At 35.2% G+C, this 22,704-nt stretch overlaps 1 protein-coding gene across 8 annotated transcripts in view; it reads right to left on the reverse strand.

Moving 5' to 3' along the window:
* SLC2A13 (solute carrier family 2 member 13) overlaps positions 1–22,704 on the reverse strand; it is a 369,307-nt gene that overhangs the window by 303,610 nt on the left and 42,993 nt on the right. For all 8 annotated transcript variants that reach the window (XR_012420133.1, XR_012420134.1, XR_012420135.1 and 5 more), the window contains exon 2: positions 3,818–3,977. Coding sequence is in view for 5 of the 8 variants with exons in the window: in XM_045365028.3 (XP_045220963.1) it covers positions 3,818–3,977 (160 nt within the window). In the remaining 3 variants the exon portion in view is untranslated. The remainder of the gene's footprint in view (positions 1–3,817; positions 3,978–22,704) is intronic.

A 22,704-nucleotide genomic window follows, 5' to 3' on the forward strand; every position in this document is an offset into this window, starting at 1 on the left:
AAAACAATTTATTTCTATGATATTCAAACAATAAGAGAACAGAAACTTTGAACCATCTGGCATAAAAGGTGAACTACAATGTTTCAACAACATCAAAATACAAATGCTTTTCTGTCAATTGAGTTCATCTTCCATCTGTCTTAATCCAATCACTACTGTAAAAATTATCAATAATTATGGCTTGAAATTATCAATAATTATCAATAATATCAATGCTTGAATAATCAATATTTAAGCATTTAATCAATGCTTAAAATAATCAAGAATTATAAATGCTTGAAAGCAGAACCATGAGGAAGAAAGGAGTTAGCTTTTGAATAAGAAGACTTGAGGAATACTATGCAGCCATAAAAAAGGATGAGTTTGTGTCCTTTGTAGGGACATGGATGCAGCTGGAAACCATCATTCTTAGCAAACTATCACAAGAACAGAAAACCAAACACTGCATGTTCTCACTCATAGGTGGGAACTGAACAATGAGATCACTTGGACTCAGGAAGGGGAACATCACACACCGGGGCCTATCATGGGGAGGGGGGAGAGGGGAGGGATTGCACTGGGAGTTATACCTGATGTAAATGACGAGTTGATGGGTGCAGCACACCAACATGGCACAAGTATACATATGTAACAAACCTGCACGTTATGCACATGTACCCCACTTAAAGTATAATAATAATAAATAAATTAAAAAAAAAAAAAGAAGACTTGAATCTAATCTCTGCCAAGGCCAAGTAATAGCCATATGATCTCAGGCTAATATTTAACTTCTCTGAGCATCAAGTTTTTAATCTGCAAAATGAGAATAATACCAATTCCACTAACCTGTCAAGATTTTGGTTAGGATCAAATAGTATTTGCTACCAGATGCTAACTGTTCATCACTATAATGCAAGACCAGTAAATTCGGGACACTGGTTATTATAGTATAAAATTAAACATTAGAAACTTGAGGTAGAGTTTCAGAAGCAATAAAAGTCAAAAAGGGAAATAAAACAAATTAAAAATATTCAAATTCTTTCAAGACTGAGGACATCTAACATGAAGATATACAAAAATATGAGCATGAAAAAGAAATTTTACATGATATATTTAGACCAACATTTTTCTTAAGATTTTTCCTTAAGATTTTGAAACATATTGCTATAAAAGTGATGAGTTATCTATTGTTATAATTATGAATAAGTTATCATTGTTGACAATTCCAGAGTCTAAAGTTAATGCTAAGGTAGCACTTCAATCTTTATTTGCTTATAAACACATTCCTATTAGCCCAGGAGTCAGATGAGATAAATATACTGATAAAGATACTAGATATCAGAAGACATAACAGAGAAAATTCACCTAAAAAAAGGGAAACATGTTTGCATGTATACATAATTAAATGTGTATTCATGCAAACAATAAATTGGCTTCAAAACAATCTGGTTGTTAATACCTTGGTCTATATATCAACCGGAGTTAGTTTTCCCATACTCTTATTTTTTCACCCCTAGGCAATCCAATATTGCTGGAAAAATAAACATGAGCATGCTAATTGGCTTTAGTGCAAATATGTGTCTCCAGCTTCAGCTGGGATTCCATGGTAACTTGGAAATCATGTGTTGTCCCTAGTCTTTTCCTTCTCATGCTTCCCACAGCAGCAATACACTTTAAATCTTTTTATCTCTAGTCTTCTGCCCTACCATCTTGAAGCATCATTCTTGCCAATAAAGAAAACAGATACCACAGAATGTTGATTTTCTTTCAGCCTCTCTTACAACATCAATAGTAGCACCCATCCTTTACTCAATTCATCACAGCAGCAACTAATAGTGTGATTCTTCATTTATTATCTGCCATGTGCCAAGCACTAGGCTAAACACTTTACATATAATAAGTAATTTGGATCCAACAATAATTTTGTAAGTATTTCTGGTTCTACTTTATAGAAAAGTGAAGCTCAGAGGGCCTAAATGACTTGTTCGAGGTGCTTAGCTAATGAATGGTAAAAAACAGATTTTAATCCAGGTCTGCCTATGCTGTCTCCTGGCCTCTGGAAAGGGGTTTCAGGCTTGTCCCAACACCTCCACTTTTACATAGGCACACCACATTAATAAATGTATTGTCACTACTGGGTGATCTTTCTCTTTCCTAACCAGGACTGAGAAAAATTTCATAATTGTTATGCCTAAGTGAAAAATGTGATTTATGCAACTATACATGCCATGCATTTGAATATATCTATATTAGTTACATTAATAAAAATTTTTAACAAAATATAAATTGATGATTTAGAACTTCTTAAAGACATGTAAGCTGAAAGACTGACTTCCATTGTATTTACAAGAAAAACTTAAAATACCAGGTTATGCTGAAAACAGTTATCATCTTTCCTCTTTCTCTTCATCTGCTGAGCAGAAAAAAAACAAGAAAAAAGAAATTTCCTGCTTCAGTTTAGCAACATCTGCAGACACAACAACCGTTTTAAAAACTGTGTCCTCCTCTTAATGGTCCTTACAAATGTAGGCCCTCATTAGCTTCAAAGAGTTTTCTCACATGACTTTTAATTAAAACTTCACCCGTTTAGGTCTTTAATGGCTCATCCTAAGCCACAAGGTTTATCGTGCTTCTTACACAGAGGTTTAATTCCCTGGGTCCACATCATATTACACCCTTTTTTTGGAGATGGAGTCTCGCTCTGTTGTCCAGGCTGGAGTGCAGTGGTGTAATCTCGGCTCACTGCAACCTCCGTCTTCTGGGTTCAAGCGATTCTCCTGCCTCAGCCTCCCAAGTAGCTGGGATTACAGGTGTGTGCCACCACACCTGGCTAATTTTTGTATTTTTAGTAGAGACCGGGTTTCACCATGTTGGCCAGGCTGGTCTCAAACTCCTGACCTCAAGTGATCCGCCTACCTTGGCCTCCTAAAGTGCTGATATTAAAGGCATGAACCACCACACCCGGCCTACACCCTTTTTTTTCTACTGTTGAGGATTAACATCAACACTGTAAAAGCCAAGCAAGCAAGGGTTTGAGTTTATCTTGTTGAATATTCTATTCCCCAGTACCTACAGAGAAGTAAATACTGAATAAAGATATGTTCTATTAAGTAGAGGCAAGAAAACAAGATAGGCAATATTGTATAACCTCTACTGCCTTTTAATAAAATTTCTCTGGAACAGTTACATGAGTACTATAAAGATATCAAAATCCAGAGCCCATAATATCTTTTAAGCTTTAACATAAGATTTTGTTTTAATATTTAGTTTGTATTTATTTTAAAGCAGTTTTAAAACCACTTTTGTCATTTATTCATTGACATAAATGACATAAATGACATATTGATAAGCCAAATATCAAGGAATAATTTGTATATTTTAAACTCACGTGTATCTTTTTATAGAGGTAAATTTTTATCTTTAAACACTAGGTTTCTTTCAGATAAAATGTAGCTTCCAGAATGCAAAAAGGATGTTAGTTATATCTGTAGTTCATAAACAGCTTGTCAATCATTGTAGAATTCACGAATTCCATACATATTTATCACTGCATTCATTTTTAAACAAATATTGCAAAAGATTGCACACTGTGTGAGAAATGTCACCTAAATGCTAAAAAAGCCCGGTAAATATCAATTCTTAATGGTAGGTTCTTTGTCTATCATCAAAATAAATATCAGCTTCTTGTCCACTTTGAGTTTTGCTAAATGCCACCTACTTATAAATTAGTTATAATGATTCAAAACACACAGTTATATTTTGACTATGATTTCTCAATTTTTCTCCCCTTCCCCCAAATCAAGATTTGAAAAATTAAATGTAAAAAGTATTTACAAACCTCCATCCATCCTTCTGGAGATAACTGAAGGCTCCATCAACAACACTTGCAAAGAACTGCCCTCCTGTGATGAAGAGGGTATTAATGGTGACTAATCGGCCTCTTAAATTGGGTGGTGAGACCTCCGCAATGTACACTGGCACTGTCATAGAAGCAATGCCTATAAAAACAATGAAAAGTAAACGTGAGACATTTACTCGAGATTTCTGTTGTAATAAATACTAATGCTAGATTTAGGCATACACTTACGTATATGGGCTTGGTTTTCTACTTTAAACACAGGTTTACCACATATTTAAGATTCTGTTCATAACAATTTGGGGCTACTGCAGACCAGTAAAAAATGTATGTGAGATATCATTTTTCGTATTATCACTTGAAAGCCTACAAATGAAAGCACCCCTAAAGGCCTAAGATAATTTTCAGAGGCCTTTATAACTTCTTGAGGACTAAAAATACAAAAAAAAAAAAAAAAGTTTTCTAGATAGAATGATTACTAAAATATTTTTAGTCTATATGGAAATGTAATCAGACAATAGTGAGAATAAAAAGTTCTCTTAGCATACATATTAACTATTCAAAAACATAGTTAGATGCCAGTGGATGTACCAAAACTTTTAATTGGTTTACTAATAAGAAATTCATATGTTAAATCACCTTATTCAATTGGCTAGGTGTACATTTCAGAATAAAAGAGTTTTACAGCTAAGGTATATTTGGTTATATTAACTTTAAATTTTTTTCTATCTGAAATTAATGCAGCATTCTCTATGGCAGTAGTTCTAACTTCACTGATAACCAGAATTACTTATGCGACTTTTTTATTTAAATAAAGTTGCTCTTACCTCACTCACCCCAGACCTACTAAACAGAGAACTACAGAGGTGGGGGATGAAACTGTCCTTTTAAAATTCTCCAGAGGTGATCTTGAGGCTTACTGTGTATTTAAAAACCTAAAGTTGTATAGTACAGAACTTTGAGCCAATCCAAATGATTTCTTAAAGTCTCACCCTCTTGTGGCACCTGCAATTTCCACGTATGTCTGATTATTTAGCCAATTTTAGTATTTCGTATTATTTAGCCTGTTATAGTATTCAGCCTTACCCAAAGGTTGGACAGATACTGATTTGCTGTATCTAATCAAATCAGTATCTGTCCAACCTTTATGGAGACTTACCAAAGTCTCCATAAAAAATAGATTGCCTACAAATTTTAATTTTTATATCTCTAGATACTATAAATCAATCCTCAGATTAAGCCAGAATATCAATACAATGAATAAAACAGATCTATATAGAATTGCTTTTAACAAATTGTTTTTTAACAAATTTGTGATTGCAAAAAAATAGCTTGTGTTGAAGGAATCAGTACTAAGAAACCTGTTGCTGTGTTTTCTGTACAAGGGCTGTTGAAGGTACTATTTATTATAGTGCGTACAACAAGAGACATTTCTCTATGTAACTGCAATAGTTGTACTTTTCTACAAGTGATTTTTGTTAGTTGATGGTTATTATAAATCACAGCCTTTTTCATTTCCCTTTCTATGCACGCAGTCAGAGAGGCCCACCTCCATCCAATGTTTTGGACTTCAAGGTATTATTTTGTGACCCAAACTCTCTTCTAATGCCATAACAGTTGTAATTTATCCTATTATAAGTATATTTTTCCTCTATTTTTATTTGCTTTGTTACATCTTTGAACAAGGCAAATACATACATAAATGAACTGAGAGGCAAGATTTATTTAGGTAATATATATTTATTTGGGAAAATTCACTGTATTATTGCATAACTACTGATAAGTAGTTATTAAATTTGCACATAAGTCAAACCATTAAGTATCAGAATTAGATACTAATTTCCACCAATGTTGTTTGCTACTGTAGTGCCTGTCAATAATCTTATGACTTTGAGTTTCATAGAATAGTAAGCATGTGCTAATAGACACAGTATTAACAGTCTTCACAATTAAATCATCACCTAAGCAGCTGAAGTTTCCATTTGACTGCTAATCAATTTAATGGCACAGACCACCCTGAAATGCCCTCAGCTAACTTGGAAAGAGGAAATAAACATCTACTGAAAATGTTGACAAGGGATTTGTATATTCTTTTTAGTTCTTTCACTATTAGAACGTCTCAAACTTTCATAAATCAAACAATAATTTGTCATTTGGATTTCTTTTTCGGCTTTGTTCTGACTATGAACAGGAATTTGGTTGTTCTCTTTAGACAGAGATCTTTATTTAGCCATGCAGCCACAGAGTTGAGCATGGGACATCAGGACTGTGGTTTCCGGCAACACATGCTTATCAAAAAAAAAAAAAAAAAAAACATAGATTTTACTTGACAGAAATGCAGGTATGTCCTCAGACCCTGATAAAGCTCAATTATCTAAAACAAACATCAGAGCTTTGAAAGTAGCACGTACTGACAACGGGTAAAGACTGAAGACAGACTCATTGGATTTGGAGTTGGAAAGAACCATAAAAGACCTTCACTTCAATGAGTGCTCACGCTGATTTAACACTGCAACAACAGCCTACATTCAGCAGATATTTTACAGGGACTAATTATCTTATTTAATCCTCAGGATATCCCTTTCAAGGGCGTGTAATTATCTCCATTTTTCATACCCCAGGTTGCACGATGAGTAGGTAGAAGAATCAGAATGTAAAGCAGACAGCAAGATTCTAAAACCCAATTTTGATGGCACAAACTATATTGACCAATCATTATAAATAAGGGGAGGCTCTGGAACTAGTGGATTTTAATTCCAGCCTTGCCACTTATCAGCTGGTTAAGTTTGGACAACTTAACTTTTCTGGCTCTGAAGTTCCTCATCTATAAAATGGGAACAATAAAAGTAAAAGTAACTCCTTCATAAGAGTTGAGAGGATTCAATGAGCTAAGTAAAGCACCTAAAATTGTGCCTGGCTTACAGAAGGTAGTCAATAATATCAGCAATTATTTTTATTCTTATTATCATCTCTAGTTATGAGGCATCCCAATTCTTTCCATTCAATTCAACCTATAATAGGTGACAGGATTATAAGGATGAGTACAAACAAATAAAATAGGGTTTCTGTTATGAGGGAAAGCACACACAAAACCTACTCACAAAAGCATACAATCTAGTAATTAACTTCAAAATAACATGGTAAGGGTCATAATAAAGTTATACACTGGATTCTACTGTGGCATGCTGACAATGACCAGGTGGTAGTTGGAAAGGTTGGGCAGTCAATTTTGCACAGAACATGAGCTTAAAATATATGAAATGGCACAGGGTCTTCTGAGAGATAAATAGAAAATGTGAGGCGGAATATGCATGCAGATAAGATGGAAGAGACAGAGGGTGCCTGAGTCATGGAAGCAGCATCCATTAATCAGTGAGTATTCATCAGACACTGGGTCTGAGCTCGGCACTGTGTTAAGCACTTTGGTGACAGTGCTCTAGGAGAGAGACATGAGCTCTGTCCTCATGGAGCTTAGGGTCTGCTGGTCGAGTGGGATGGGTCTTGTCAAAGGGGAAGTGTAAGGAACATCAGGCTATAGCAAAGGGACTAGCCCAGCCTGAGGAGTCAGCAGGGCCTTGGATAGAAGTCATATTTAAGCTGAGATATAGTGAATAAGACAGTGAGAGTAGGTTGGAGGTAGGGGAGAGTCGGGAGGTACTGCAGACAATCAGATCAGCTTAGATAAGGGCCTTCAGGCAGGAAGAAATGCATCCTGCTGAGGAAGAGGTGGCGGACTACTTTTAGAGAAATGAGCAAGGATCAACCACAGTGTAAAGGCTCTTAAATGCCAAATTAAGGGCTTGGCACACACAAGCCTCTGAATAGGGTAGAAGAGGAAGATGCATGATCAGGTTCATGTTTTTAAAGGATCACTCTGGTTGGAGTATGTAAAATTGATTGCAGGGAAGCAACATGTACAGTGGCAGCAATGGAGATGGACTGAAATGAAGAGATTTGAGAATTATGTCTTTGGTATCTAGGTTAAAGAGAATATGAATAGCATGTGAAGGATAAGGAGAGAAAGAAGCTGAGGATGATGTTTCGACGTCAGGAAAACAATTAGGAGCATGATGGGCACTTTGTACAAGGATAAGGAGGGGCAAAAATGAAGTTTGAGTACAAGATAATAAGGTCAGGTCATAGATGGATTGAGTCAGAGGCGCTTTGTGAAATATAGAAGTAGATAGTAAGTGGCCTGCTTGATGGTGTGCTGGGAATATAGATTATTTACACGTGAGTAGTCCCACCCCCTCCCTGTTCCCCCTACCCAATAAGGTCTTCGCCAGAATAACCTGTCTTCTCCTTTATCCTCAAAGGAGAATTTGGTCTTCGTCAGTCTAGTTCTTGAGCTTTTATCATGCTAGGCAAAAAAAAGGGTAGAGAAAAGAAAACATGGGCAAATGATGAGGTATGTAGGGAGAAGAGTAAAAAAAGACAAAAAACAGTTGTGAGTGAGAGACTCGGGGTCAGTCTGGAGAAAATGGGAGCCTGTAACAAAGGGAGTAAGCCTTGAGTGTGGAAGTGAGGAGATGATAGCGGTTTTAAGAAATAATGCTGATCTGTAACCTACATGCTACTATATTCTTCAAGAGAAGTAAGTTAAGAGCAGTTCTGGCATACTATTGCTTTTAGTTGCTGGACTATATTTCTTCAAATGCAACATCAAACTGAGATTTGGCCAGGTAGGGCTTGGAAGTCAAACAACTAGGTGGAGCTCAAAGGATGGTTCTATGTGGACAATGCACATAACTGAAACGATGGAAATGGATAAGATTACTCAATGGCATATGAGAAGAATGCTTAGAATAGAATCCTGAAACAGTCCAACAATTAAGAGACTAGGAGGGGGAACTGAGAAGGTAGATGACCAGCAAATATCTATCTTACCTTTCAATACTATGTTATTTTTAAAGGCTTTGTATGTGACCATTTTGTCTTATCATGTAAAATCATCCTACCAGTCTGGGTGCAGCTGGCTCACGCCTGTAATCCCAGCACTTTGGGAAGCCAAGGCAGGTGGATCACGAGGTCAGGAGATTGAGACCATCCTGGCCAACACGGTGAAACCCTGTCTCTACTAAAATACAAAAAATTAGTCAGGCATGGTGGCACGTGCCTGTAATCCCAGCTACTCGGGAGGCTGAGGCAGGGAAATTGCTTGAACCCGGGAGGCGGAGGTTACAGTGACCCATGATTGCACCACTGCACTACAGCCTGGTGACAGAGCAAGACTCCATCTCAAAATAAATAAATAAATAAATAAATAAATAAATAAAATCATTCTATAAACAGGCTGGTGGGACAGATAAAATTTATTATCCCCCTATGAAAGGTAAAGCAGCCCAGCCCCAGAGACAGATATAAAGGGATTTTCAGAGAGTCACATGGCAAGTTAACGTCAAAATGGGTCTCACAGATCTAGGTCCCCTAACTTTTGTAATGCCATTCAAGGGCTGGGTGTTATGCCTATGTGATCCTTTGGAAATGTCTCAGAAACATTTTATTTTTGACCTTATTACTTTGACTAGCATACATAAACTTCCAGGAGCAGAAGAGTCTTCTCTCTTCCCTGCCCCTATTGCCTGCTAAGTGACTTACTGCCACTAGACATCATGTTAAAGAGCTTGGAACAATTAGTAAGAAAAACGAAAACTGAGTATGATTAATTGTATAATTTGGGACAAGTTTAAACCATAAAACCGCTTTATGAAACTGGAAAAGTAGGAGGATCCGTGCTCAGTCTACTCACATCTGTCCAATACACACATGTTAAACACAGGGCCTGTTAACACCTTGCTATTAATCAAAGCAACCCATGCAAACTATAATTTATGGATTTCTAAACATGGAGCTCACTTTTGGAAAACCTTGGACATGAAGGCTTTGTCACCCCAAAATCTACTTTTCACTTTGGGAAAACAAATGGAATTTTGTCCCTTGACAAAGCTCATTATTCCAATTAAGGAGGGATGGTTAAGTAAAACTACTGCTTATCTTTAGAGTCTGTCTCAAATCACTATTATGTATCTGTGTAATTCTGCCCTCAATTTATACAAACCACAGAAATATTCAAATAAATGAGCAAAACTTCCCCCGTTATTTACCTAATATCTGTTTTAAAGAAAGAAAATATATCAAGGCTCACATTTTTGCTCTGGTACTATAACTCAAAGATGATGATCTGAGATATTCAAAATGAAGAGTTAGGTGCTTTAAAAATGAATGTAATGAATAACATTTAAATATGATTTAAATATTTAAAGTGCAGGAGAGTTCTGTGAAGAGCTTTTGCTTTCTTTCCTATTCTAATTACTAACCAAATAAAATAAATGCCTGATAAAGAAAAAACAAGTTATTAATAGTCCATACTAAACTCATACATTGAAATTAACAGAAGGAATATAATGGTATAAATTCCTGTTAACAGCTTATTACAGTAAATACAACCACAAAAATCTATGTTGGTGTTATTTCTAAATATTTTGAAAAAGCTCAGTTTCTTAGAAACTTTCCTACAAAATTATAAGACCTCCATCAATGAACACTCATTATCACACTTGGCTTGAGAAGTTTCACCAGAAAACTGCATCTTAGACACCGCAGTGCGACCGGATTCATACGCTACCATGCTGCCAAGCTGATTCACCATCTCAACAGCACAAAACGCTCTGGAGTGCAGAAGTTGGCTTTCAAAAACGGCTGGAAGCCCTTTTAAAGGCCTGAATCAGAAGTATAAATAATTTCATAACCAAATACCATTAGAAAATCCTGTTGTGATGGATAAATACCCATGAATCACAGCTGTATCTCAGCATGATAAGCCAGGCAGCAACTAATTAGCTTCTAAGAAGCACATGAAGCTACCTTTTAATAATAATGCTTCTTGAACAAGAAGGATTATGATGTTCTAATTTCATTTTGTAAATTATTGCTTTATCATCTCTAAAGAAATAATTTTAATAAAAAGAAACAGAATCTGTCAAAGGAATCAGTATCCCTCGCTGTAGTTGTTTTGGTTTGGCTGTCTTGCTCAGGGCTGATATGTTTACATTTTTCTAAACAGTCAAGTATCTACGGTTACTACATTGTTAACAATCTAGAATTCAGTTTCTACTTTTTTCTAATAAGGCTTAGGACACTCAGAAAAGATGCTGGGAAACTTCAAAGTGCACAAAATACCAACATAAAATGCCTGTAACAGAAGAGTCAGGTTATAAGAAAAGATTCTCTCTATACAAATAACTAGCAGCATCAATGGTCGACAGACTTAAAGAGCTCTTAACATAGTATTACAAACATGTCATCAGCCTTTCAACTCATTGCAGTCTCCCATGGCCTAAAATGGCCACTTCTGTTAGACTGCTTGAGAATATTCTCTCTGTCTATGTCCTTTTTCACTGGTAACATCTCAGTAGAGCCTGTATCACATTTGTCTCTCCAAGCAGGACTACAGGCCTGTTAATGGAATGATCAGATTTCACATATCTTCTGTACTATAAATTGCCTAAGTGTCAAGCCTAAGGGCATAGAGTAAGGTATTGATTAGTGAAAAGTTATTGATTAGTACTATGGAATGCATACACAAAACTATATTCTTTTAAACTAGTGTTAACTGATTGGTTTTAACTGATTGGTTTCCTTAATGATATTCAACAGGGAAAATTTGGAAACTACAGACAAGAAGTAAAGTGAATAAAAATTACCTCGAATCACCCATAGATAACCACTGTTTAAATTTGTTTATAACTGTCAGTATTTTTTCTACAAATCTATAGTTTTCACTCATACTGCATTTTCCTTCTCTTTAAAATACTCAAAGGGTCTGAAACTTGTTACATAAGTTAGGCAGGTACCACTAATATAGAAGACCAACTGAGTGGAAGATATTAAGCTGCTTGCATAACAACTAAGGCACAACACACTCCACAGGCCAAAAAACAGCCAAACAAAACACATCTCTACAGAGGCACAGACAACAAACCCTGGTTTGGCATCCTTGTAGTACAAAATCATTTTAAATAACAGTATAATTTCCAATACTAAGATATAACTTACATAACCATTCCCTTCTTATTCCATACTAGAGTCTTACATACACACTAGAATGGAAAGCTTGTAGCTTTCAGATATTGGAAGTAAGTTCTGCTTTTTGGACAGAATGTTCATCAATTAAATTAAGTTTAAGTTTAGTATCATAATAGTAGTGTTATAAAGAGAACAACACTGGGTGAGAAAGGCCAGAGAAAAACACAGAGAAAGAAACAATTTCTTGACAGGAAGTGATGGCAAGAAAAGAAATTGATATTCAAGAAATTTCCTAAAATAGATTTAAGAGGTTATAAAAAATATGGGAAAGATCACTGTATGAAGTGCTACATAAGCAGAAGCAGTATGTGCTTCCACCTGAAAAGTGGAATGCACAAAGGTTAATAAGAAATCAATATGCTTTCCCCAAGGCAGTGAATTTAACAAGCAGCAACATAAGTGGTGCTTCATCATATTTAACTCTATGTGACATCTACAGGCAAATGTTCTAAGAACAACAGTGTGGCCTAAATCAGAGCTAAAAGGATGTGAATCACCTGAATACAGATGATAATTGCATAGGTGTCAATGAAATGCACAAGAAATATGTACAGAATATGACTAGCCCAGGACTAGAATTTAGTTGTAGAAATGCTCATGCAATAAAGGGCTGAGGAGTAAAATAGAAGAAACTATTGAAGGAAACACTAGAGTTGCAAAATAATAAATGAACACAGTCCCCCCCCACAATTTTTTAAGCTGTTCTTCAGTATAAGATGACGTGACCTTGCCTAAAAAGTAGAACTCAGAAGGCAAAAGGGTCTCAAAAAAATAAAAATAAAAACAAAGCAGAAACGAAGAGCCAAGAGGAGGGAATCAAATCACAAGACAATAGGCTAAAATTAAATAGGGAAATGAGTAGCACAAGGAAGGACTGTAAAAACACACGGATTTAATAGCAGAATACATAAATAATAACAAAAGTAAACCCAATTCTGTACACAGTAAAAAGTAGAAATGAAGCTGTGTGAAGTCTGAATCAGAAGTATAGAACGTCAATTTAATATGCTCTCCATGATCAGAAAGCAAAGGAAATTGCAATGATAAAATGTATTGTTGAGAAAGAAACCATTATAAGAAAAATAAATGAGCTCAGGTATAGGCGCTAAAGCTGGAAACATCCTATACAATTTTCTGATTTGCAAGGTTAATAAAAATTGATTTAAAAAATTTTTATGGATGGGGCAGGAAGAAAAAACATCTTGTCAACAAAGTAATAAAAAGCAGATAATATGAAATGACATAGAGCAACAACTACAGATATTTGAGGGAAAATTATTGTGACTCAAGTGTTTTATTTAATATTTTACTTAATTTGGACTACAGAAATCCAGGTAAATAAGTACACTGCTGAGTGTCTCCTTAGCCATTTTTCCAATGGTTCTATTTTCCTAGTTGTAAGTAACATATTTCTTGAGCTACATTGGTAGAATTTCTTGACTTCTCTGATAACCACTTCAAGGCACTAACTAGTCTTTTTCTGTTCTAGCATGTGATAACAATGGCTAAGAATTTCACTTAGTTGGAACACTATGCCTGAATAATTTTTAAACAAAAATTTCTACTTATTTTTTCAACATTCAAAGAGGCACAGATTATAGAGCAACATAATGTCCACCTTAATTACCAAAGATCTCTGCTAATTATTTCCTGTGTCTGAAACTTAGACTGAATGGTCCTAGCCTTTGAATTTTTAAGTGGTAAAAATAATAAAAGCCACTCAGCAACAGATACTATCTTTATCAACCACTTCTAATATTATCTTTCTATCTAGGGTGTATAAATGTCCCTCTGCTGCTTACACTGGAAAATTTCTCTCTAGATAGATAGATAGATAGATAGATAGATAGATAGATAGATAGATAGATAGATAGATAGATAGAGACAGACAGATAGACAGACAGACAGACAGATAGATAGATAGATAATTTGCTATATATATATTATATATATATTACATATAAATATATAGTAAAATCTTAACCAAGTAAACATGCAGAAGAAAAAGGCATGTCTTTAAGATCTACAAACAATGTTACATAACTTGTTTTCCCAGGGTCTTCAATGATAATCCATGGCAACCATAGTCCTCTAACTACAGTCAGTTTTCCAATGTTTGAGGAAAAACACAGCCAAATTAACCTTCACTTTCCCTTATTTTATAACTACAAAATGGGGAATTATTTTCTACATGCATACCTTTTGCACTTGATCTTCCAAGATACTTCTAAATTAGAAAATAGAAAAGTTTGTTACAGAGCAATGAGGAAACTGCCATCCTAAAATGAAACAAAAAGTCTGGTTTTTGGAGCTGTAGTTCTGTATCACCTGGCTTTCACCATAAAGCTAGATCTCACTAAAGATAAAAGGGAATGGACTGAAAAAAAAGAGGGAAGGTCATTCGATTCTCTTTACCATGTAGCCAAAATTATTTTAATAGACATAACCAATTTCATATTTTGTTCTTCAGTAAACCAGCTATATACACATAACTCCAAATTGCTTAGTTCTTTGAAATGGCAGGCACTAATTATGGTGAAACATTTTACAACATTTGAACAAACTTTTTCCTGTAGGGCTGAAAAAGATTATATAGCTACCTAACACTTATGAAGAGTGATAAGCAAGATGCAAGATGCTGTAACTCTGGCTCATAATATTCTGAGAAATAGACTCCACATTATATGACAAATACTTCATGAACAAGTCAAATGACTGTGAAAAGGGCAGTATCATCTCTCTTAGGCTGGCTTTAGACAAGCTGATTAAAATAAACCCATGTATTACTCTCCATGGCTAATAAACATCTTTTCATTCTACTTGTAGATCTAGTGGCAGCTGTGACTCAGCCAACAGAGCCTAGCTCTTGCACAAATTAGCTGGCACGAATGCCGGCATTATCACTTATTTCTGCTGCAGTAACTCTGAGACACTGATACAGCCAGAATAGAGGTAGTGATTTCCTTTGACATATGATGAGGTAATAACACTTTTGGCACTGCTGCCACTCATACTTTACCTCAATGATTTGACTGTAAAACACCTAGCTCCATTGTCTTATCCTTTTTTATTAGATTTCATAAACTCTCCATCTACAAGTATGCTAATGGCACATTTCAATACATTTCATTTATACAGAGTCAACACCCTATGCCAGAGGAGACAGAGGAAGTAGATAGAAAACTGGATGACAGATAGAAAAGCCAGACATATAGAAAGATAAAACAGATACACATTGAGTATGGAAAACCTCAAACTGTTTTTCCTCTGCTCTCACACCACAACAATCAACTTCTGACGAATCAGTTTCATGCTGAGGTTCCCAAACTCCCCCTTTAGGTTTGATTTCCTTGCTAGAGCAGCTCACAGAACTAAGGGAAAGTTGTTCACTGGTTTGTTCCAAAGGACATAATGATGGATGTAGATGAAGAAATACATAGGACAATGTATAGGGAAGGAGCACAGCGCTTCCATGCCCTTCCTGAATGTGCCACCCTCCAGGAACCTCCATGTGTTCAGCTAGTTTCTTGGGCCTTTTATGGAGACTTCATTGAAAAGGCATGATTGAAGCATGGATAACCATGTCAAAATGTGATCGGACAAAAAGGGTATGATCTTACACTAACAGAATGAATGAGGAAACCCAGAAAGACCTGTTGGATTCTTCTTGACCCTTCTGTGTGGCACTTCTTCCTCCAAGGGTATGGGGAGGACCCTCTCTGGACTGCGGGCCTTATAATCCACAATGGAAGATTAGAGTCCTGTCTTGGACAGTGAAAGAAGATCAAGAGAAGGCCAGGGAGAGATAGATTCTGTTTCCTGATCCTACTTCTGAGGCCCAAAGGGCCCCGATATTATTTTTTAAAGACTGTAACAAAGGGCTGTGGGAGTTGTAAGCCAGAAATTGTGGATGAAAATCTGTAGCAATGGATGGATGGATGGATGCATGGATGGATGGATACATGCATGAATGGATGGATGGATGCATGCATGGATGGATGGATGGATGGATGGATGGATGGATGGATGGATGCATGGATGGATGGATGGATACATGCATGGATGGATGGATGGATGCATGCATGCATGGATGGATGGATGCATGGATGGATGGATGGATACATGCATGGATGGATGGATGGATGCATGCATGCATGGATGGATGGATGGATGCATGGATGGATAGATAGCTCACGGTATCACAGACATATAGACAGATGTGGAAGGATGATGAATAGACGACAAGTAAATAATATATGATAGGTATATGGCTGAAGATAATTTACACTGATTTTCAAAGGGCTAACTTTAACTTGATGAAAACTACTTAAATAAGTAGCAGTAAATGCAAAAACTTAAAAACCTCCTTTTGTTACATTTGTTGTGGCAAGTTGTAAAGGATCCCCAAAATCCTAAGATTTCCTTTCTTTAGATATGCTCAACCTTAAGCTTGTGTGTTTATCTTCATACTTATGGAAAGGGATCAGAAATCAAAGCAGAAAGGAAAATTCCCACTTTTACTGGGTTGTTTTTTGCTTTAGTTTTTGTTTTGGTTTTAAATACAAAAGTAGGAAACAAGAAATAATCACTTTATTTTCGGCATACTCAATATTCTCACTGCTGCTAGAATTTCTTCATTAAACCACAGCTGACTTTTCAGCAGTAATAATGGAATCCAGAAAACAGTAAAATAGTATCTTCATTGCACAATCAACTTATGTTTCTAGTCCAACAGAAAAAAATATCTTTCAAGAACAAGGGCAAAATCCCTAAATAAGGAAATTCTGAAAGTGTATTTTAGATAAACAATGATCCCAAATGCATAGTGCAAGAATAAAGATGCAGGAAGAAATCAAGAGCATAGAAAATGGTAAAATGTAGAAAATAAATTTTAAAGTCATTAACAGTATCTTGTGGTGTATAAATGCAAACTCAAGAAAAGAGAATCAAAAGACATGACAACAATAGAACTAAAATTGGGAGAAGGTTAAAGAAAGTTAATGTGCTTTAAGTTGCATATATTATTCAGAATAAGGATAAAGATATTATGTAACTTCAGATTTTCTTATGTTAAATATGTATGAGTAAAATTTCAGTGCAACTACTAAAAATATATGCAAATATAACTTCCAAACTACTTGAGAAAAAAATTGTATGAAAAAATATATATATACACACATGCAAGGCAATTCAAAAAGGCAAAAAGGAGAGAAAAAGAAGCATAAATAAGCTGGGAAAGAAAAGGCAACAGAAAATGGTAGATCTAATATGTATAAATGAATCAAATGTACCAAGTAAAAAGAAGAGCAATCAGCCTGGACTTAAAATTTACACTTTAGTCTTGTACAGGAAACATAACTTAAAATGACAGGAACAAGACTAAAAGCAAAAGGATAAAAAACATGAACAGAGAAAAGTCTAAACAAAAGTGAAGATAGCCATATTAATCCATACAACATAAACACTGAGGCAAAAAACATAACTGGAAACATAGAGGGTCATTCTGGGGAAGATACACAATAATAAAAAATAATACAGAGTTTTAAAAATACAGTGTAACAACTATGTACATATCATTTACATTGTATTAGGTACTATAAGTAATCTAGAGATGATTTAAGGTACACGGAAGCATAGGTGTTGGACATATGCCAATACTACACCATTTTATACAAGGGACTTGAACGTCCACAGAATTTGGTGTCCACACAAGTGGGGTGCTGAACCCAACCCCCCATGAACATCAAAAGATGACTATACTTTCCAAATTGATATACAGATTTAATACAGTTGACATTAAAACCTAAATAAATTTGTGGGGGGTTTCAAATTTAACAATCCAAAAAAAAAAAAAAAAAAAGGAAATTTAAAAGTTGATACTTTGCTGGAAGGACAAAGGGCCAAGATGAGTCACTACTCTTGAAAAATAAAGGAGGACTTCTCCTTCCCCATATCAAGATTTACTATAATGTTACTATAATAAACACAGTATACACAGAAAAAGAAAGACCATTAGAACAGAATAGAAAGCCCAGAATGAGACACACCCACACATCAGTTCTTGATATACAACAGAAGAGCTACTGGAGATCGGGGGGAAAAAGACGGACTTTTTCATAAATGGTAGTGAGACAACTGGGTATCTATGTGTAAAAAAATAACATTGAACCCCTATTTCTTATTATACACAAAAGTCAACTGTTAAAAATTGGTGGGTTAAAAAATACATACCAAAATTAAGCTTCTTAAGTTTTTAAGAGATAAGATAGGTGGTCTTGTGAGGCCACGGTTTTATAATCAGAAATCCTGCAATCTTCAATTTAATCTGTCCTAGCTGATGGTAGAGGGTAGTCCCCTGAGCAGAAATCAAGATTATTATTCATGAAAAACACTAAATTTATTATGTTCTTATTTTTGTAGCTTCAGGGGAAAAAAAATCTCAAAACCTCAAAAGATCCATCACTTGTGAGCATGGATACTGATGTAAAGAAGTACTAATTATTTGCTGATAATGAAAAACAGAAAAAAAAAGCATATATATCTGCAGACTATCCGGAAAAAAATAGAAGACGTTTGTAACTTAAAACGTCAACACTCTAAGAAATTTTAGGAGTACTTCCAGAAGAGAAATCAATGGCTAAACTAAGTTTTACTGCATTGTATAAGCTTCCATATTTCTAGATGAAAATTACACTGAGTTTCCATGTTTAAGATAAAAGTACTAAGCTATTAGAAAAAAAAAAATTAAAGGGTTTAGTATAAACATCCAAATTAAAGTTGTAGGAGAAAATTTTCCTAAAATATTCGAGAGTGACATTAACATTAATTATGCTCTAAATTTAGAGAAAAGTGTTCCTTTTGAAAGACTGATTTACTTATTCTGCTTTATCTATCTTTATGAGAACTTAGTGATGGAAGAATACGGAGCCATTATAACTCACATTTTAAGTGACATTGACCAAAAAAGTTAATAGCAGGCCAGCCACTATAAATACCATTTTTCTGGTATCTATTTTACAAGTTGTTTTTTATAGCTACCCTTTCACTAATGCTTCTATAAATACCATTCATCCAGTATCTATTTTACAAGTTATTTTATATAGATACCCCTTCATTAATGATTCTATAAATACCATTTTTCTGGTACCTATTTTACAGCTTATTTTATATAGATACGCCTTCATTAATGCCTCCAATCAACTTTTTATTTTATCCCTAGAAATGGGACAAATCCATACATTTCAGTAACTAAAAATCTCCCAGTGAAGTTTATTTGTCAGTTACTGATTATTCCACAACTTGTGACATTTCCGTTTTGAAGATAAAGGATAGACAGAAAAACCAGTTACAGGACTACTTTCTTTCACAAGAAGTAAAAGAAACTTTCACAAACTTTCACAAACAACATGCCCCAATATTTACTTGAAATCCACATTAGTTTTCCTTTGACAGACAGGGGAACAAGGAGACATTCCTGGCAACAACTCACTGAAGCATAATGCCTACATCTAAATTAGTAAAAAAAAAACTGAAGAAAAAAAAAAAAGCAGCTGCTATGTCTCTATTCAGAATCACACAGCAGCTGTGAAAGCAGTTTTATTCTTCCACTTCCAAGTCAGGGATTCAAAACCCTTGCCCAGAAGTGTGCCAGCAACTACCACACTAATTGCAAAATTGCCATAGCAATGAAATGACAATAGCCATGCACGTTCATTTGGATGACCAAGCCGGGGCTATTTATAACTGGAATAATGACTCCAACAAGCAAGTCATAGAGGACGGGCTAATTAAGGTGTGCAAATCCAAATATGTTAAAGACTTGACTTCATGTTTTATTCAGCTTACCCCAGAAAAATGTTGACTATAATCCCATTAACTATTTTTTCCTTTTTTAAAAAATCAAACATCCATTCTTACACAAAATATATCAAACTTCGAATTATTTTTCTCCAGTGATTTTTGAATGAGGATTCTTCAGTACCAATTATAAATATCATTTAAAATATAAAATATATGGCCAGGCATGGTATGATGGCTCATGCCTATAATCCCAGCAGTTTCAGAGGCCAAGGTGAGAGGATCACTTCAAGTCAGGAGTTTGAGATCCGCCTGGGCAACACAATAAGAACCTGTCTGTACAAAACATTTTTTAAAATTAGCCAAGCATGGTGGTGCACACATGTGATCCCAGCTACTCAGGCAGCTGTGGCAGGAGAATCACTTGAGTCCACAAGTTCAAGGCTGCAGTGAGCTATAATCGCACCACTGTACTTCAGCCTGGGTGACAGAGAGAGACAGCCCTCTCTCTAAAATATATATACTATATTATGTGTACTGTGTATACATATATATTAATATGTACACTCACACATACATACACATATATCCCTAATCCATTTGTCATAAGAAAGTGGTCTTAACTTTTTAACATATGTTTCAAAAATAAATAGTAATCATTATTTTGATATATTTCAATGTAAATAAAAATACCTAATGTAGAGTCATTACTTACTGATAAAAGAAGGAAAGGACAAAAACGACAATAATCTCTGAAAGAGACTAACAGACTCCCACAGTGCAAGGAAATTCTTTTTAAAATCAAGGAAACTTCATTTAAGTATCCCACAGTGTTCTTCTGCCTTCTTAAAATTACCAAAATTGGAATCTACCACAAGCAAGCTACATCTCGTAGGAAAAGATCAGTAGATTGACTTGCCACCATAACAAATAGAGCAAAATATTTCATCAAACTTGTTACTGTTGCCATCAAGGATGCTGTTCAAGGCTATCACAAAAGACTAAGTGTTAGTGGTGAGAAACAACAGCAAAAATCACAGTGAATCATTATTATAGTACTAGAAATCCTTCAAAAACCTGTAACTGATGGTCAATTAATTAAATCAAACCTTATCAAATAAAATCCAATCTAAAAATTGATCATTTCAAAGAAAAATTATTTTTTCTTAAAACGGAATAATACTGATTAAAAGGAGCATTTAAAAACTAAATATTGATATCCTTAAAATTAAGTGATGCAGCAAAACAATCCCAGTTTTTTATTTCTAATTCATTCAGCAAATATTGTATATACTGATACCAGAAAGTTATACTTATCTTGAAAAGCTTAAATTTTAGATACTAAAAAATGCAAAGATAGAGCAGCAATATTTAAGTGAGACCGGAAAGCAAAATGAAGGTAACTCCAGTCCACAGGAGGCTACCTGAACAGGAATATCGACATGAAAATAAATTGTTGAGAGAACACAATAATTATGGATTATTCTGGCTATGTTAATAACTTACTCAAATCTCTCTGCCACCCTGCACAATCTGCCCTTTTATAAACTATTGTTGCCAGGCATGGTGGCTCACAACTATCTTATAATCCCCACACTTGGGAAAGCCAAGGCAGGAGAATTGCCTGAGCTTAGGAGTTCCAGACTAGCCTGGGAAACATAGTGAAACCTCATCTTTACATAAATAAATAAATAAATAAATAAATAAATAAATAAATAAATCTAGGCATGGTAGTGCATGCCTGTAGTCCTAGCTACTCAGGAGGCTGAGGCAAGAGGATCACTTGAGCCCAGGAGATCAAGGCTGCAGTGGGCTGCTATCATACCACTGTACTCCAGCCTGGGCAACAGAGTGAGACTCTGTCTCAAACAAACAAACAATCAAACAAAAATTGTTAGCTGTCATCTAAGACTCTATAAATGTTCTACATGGCTTGGATACCTTATAACTTCTCTATCACAACCTGAAGTGACCCAAAGGGCCAGCTATTTTCAGAGGATACAAATATTCTATTGTGATACTTCATTACAAAACATAACCACGATGGAGATAAGATGACTCAGGAGCTAAACAATAATTTCTTAAATACCCTACCATGAGGAAGGTTTTACAAACGTGTTTCATTTCAAAATCTCACAAAAACACATTGAAATAGGTATTGTTAGCCCCATTTTACAACCAGCGTGACAAAACACCCAAGGTCACACAGTCAGTAAATGGCAAGACTGTCTAATCCTAATATTCATGTTTATGTGGCTAAACAGTCCCTCTAAAAGTATTTATACTTGGCACACTCTTCAAAAAGCTTTAGAAAACTTACACATTCAAAACAACTTAAGAAAACACACACATATTAAACGGATCATCCTAATCGAAGTAACTAAATGTAGAGGTTTGAGATTAAATATTTACAAATTTAACTTGGAGTCCCTGAAACCTACCACTCTCTCCAGGCAAAGAGGTGACCCAGAAATCTTCAGGCCTGCATCTCATGATGTATAATGCAATGAGCAAAAGAATAAACTGTATTGAGTATAACATTTAGTAAATGGCCCCAAAGCTAGCCATAAAACAAACCCACACATATTCCTGCTAGTTCTACTTATTTAAAATATCTCTATCCTAAAGGAAAACTGAGTAGTACATCAATGTCTGGTCAGAGAAATAACATGTACTTTTAAAGAAAGGGATAAAGCATTAAAGACTATCAGCTCCTTCAGACTCCACCTAATAAATATTCACTAGGAGAAGATGTCCCACTATGTTCTAGAGGTAGAATTAAGATCTAAATAAGCAATAATAATCCATCACTTATTCAGAAAATGTTTAACACAACCAAGAATAAAATGCCATGCCTACACATAAAATGTAAAATACAAGGAACCGAGTGATGTAGCTGGAGACAAAAAAGTACAATTAATAAAAACACATAATTATGATGATGCATACTACAGTAAATGTACTCCTATGGATAAGAAAGACTCATG

Source organism: Macaca fascicularis, chromosome 11 (genome assembly GCF_037993035.2).
Source record: "Macaca fascicularis isolate 582-1 chromosome 11, T2T-MFA8v1.1".
Taxonomy (NCBI): domain Eukaryota; kingdom Metazoa; phylum Chordata; class Mammalia; order Primates; family Cercopithecidae; genus Macaca; species Macaca fascicularis.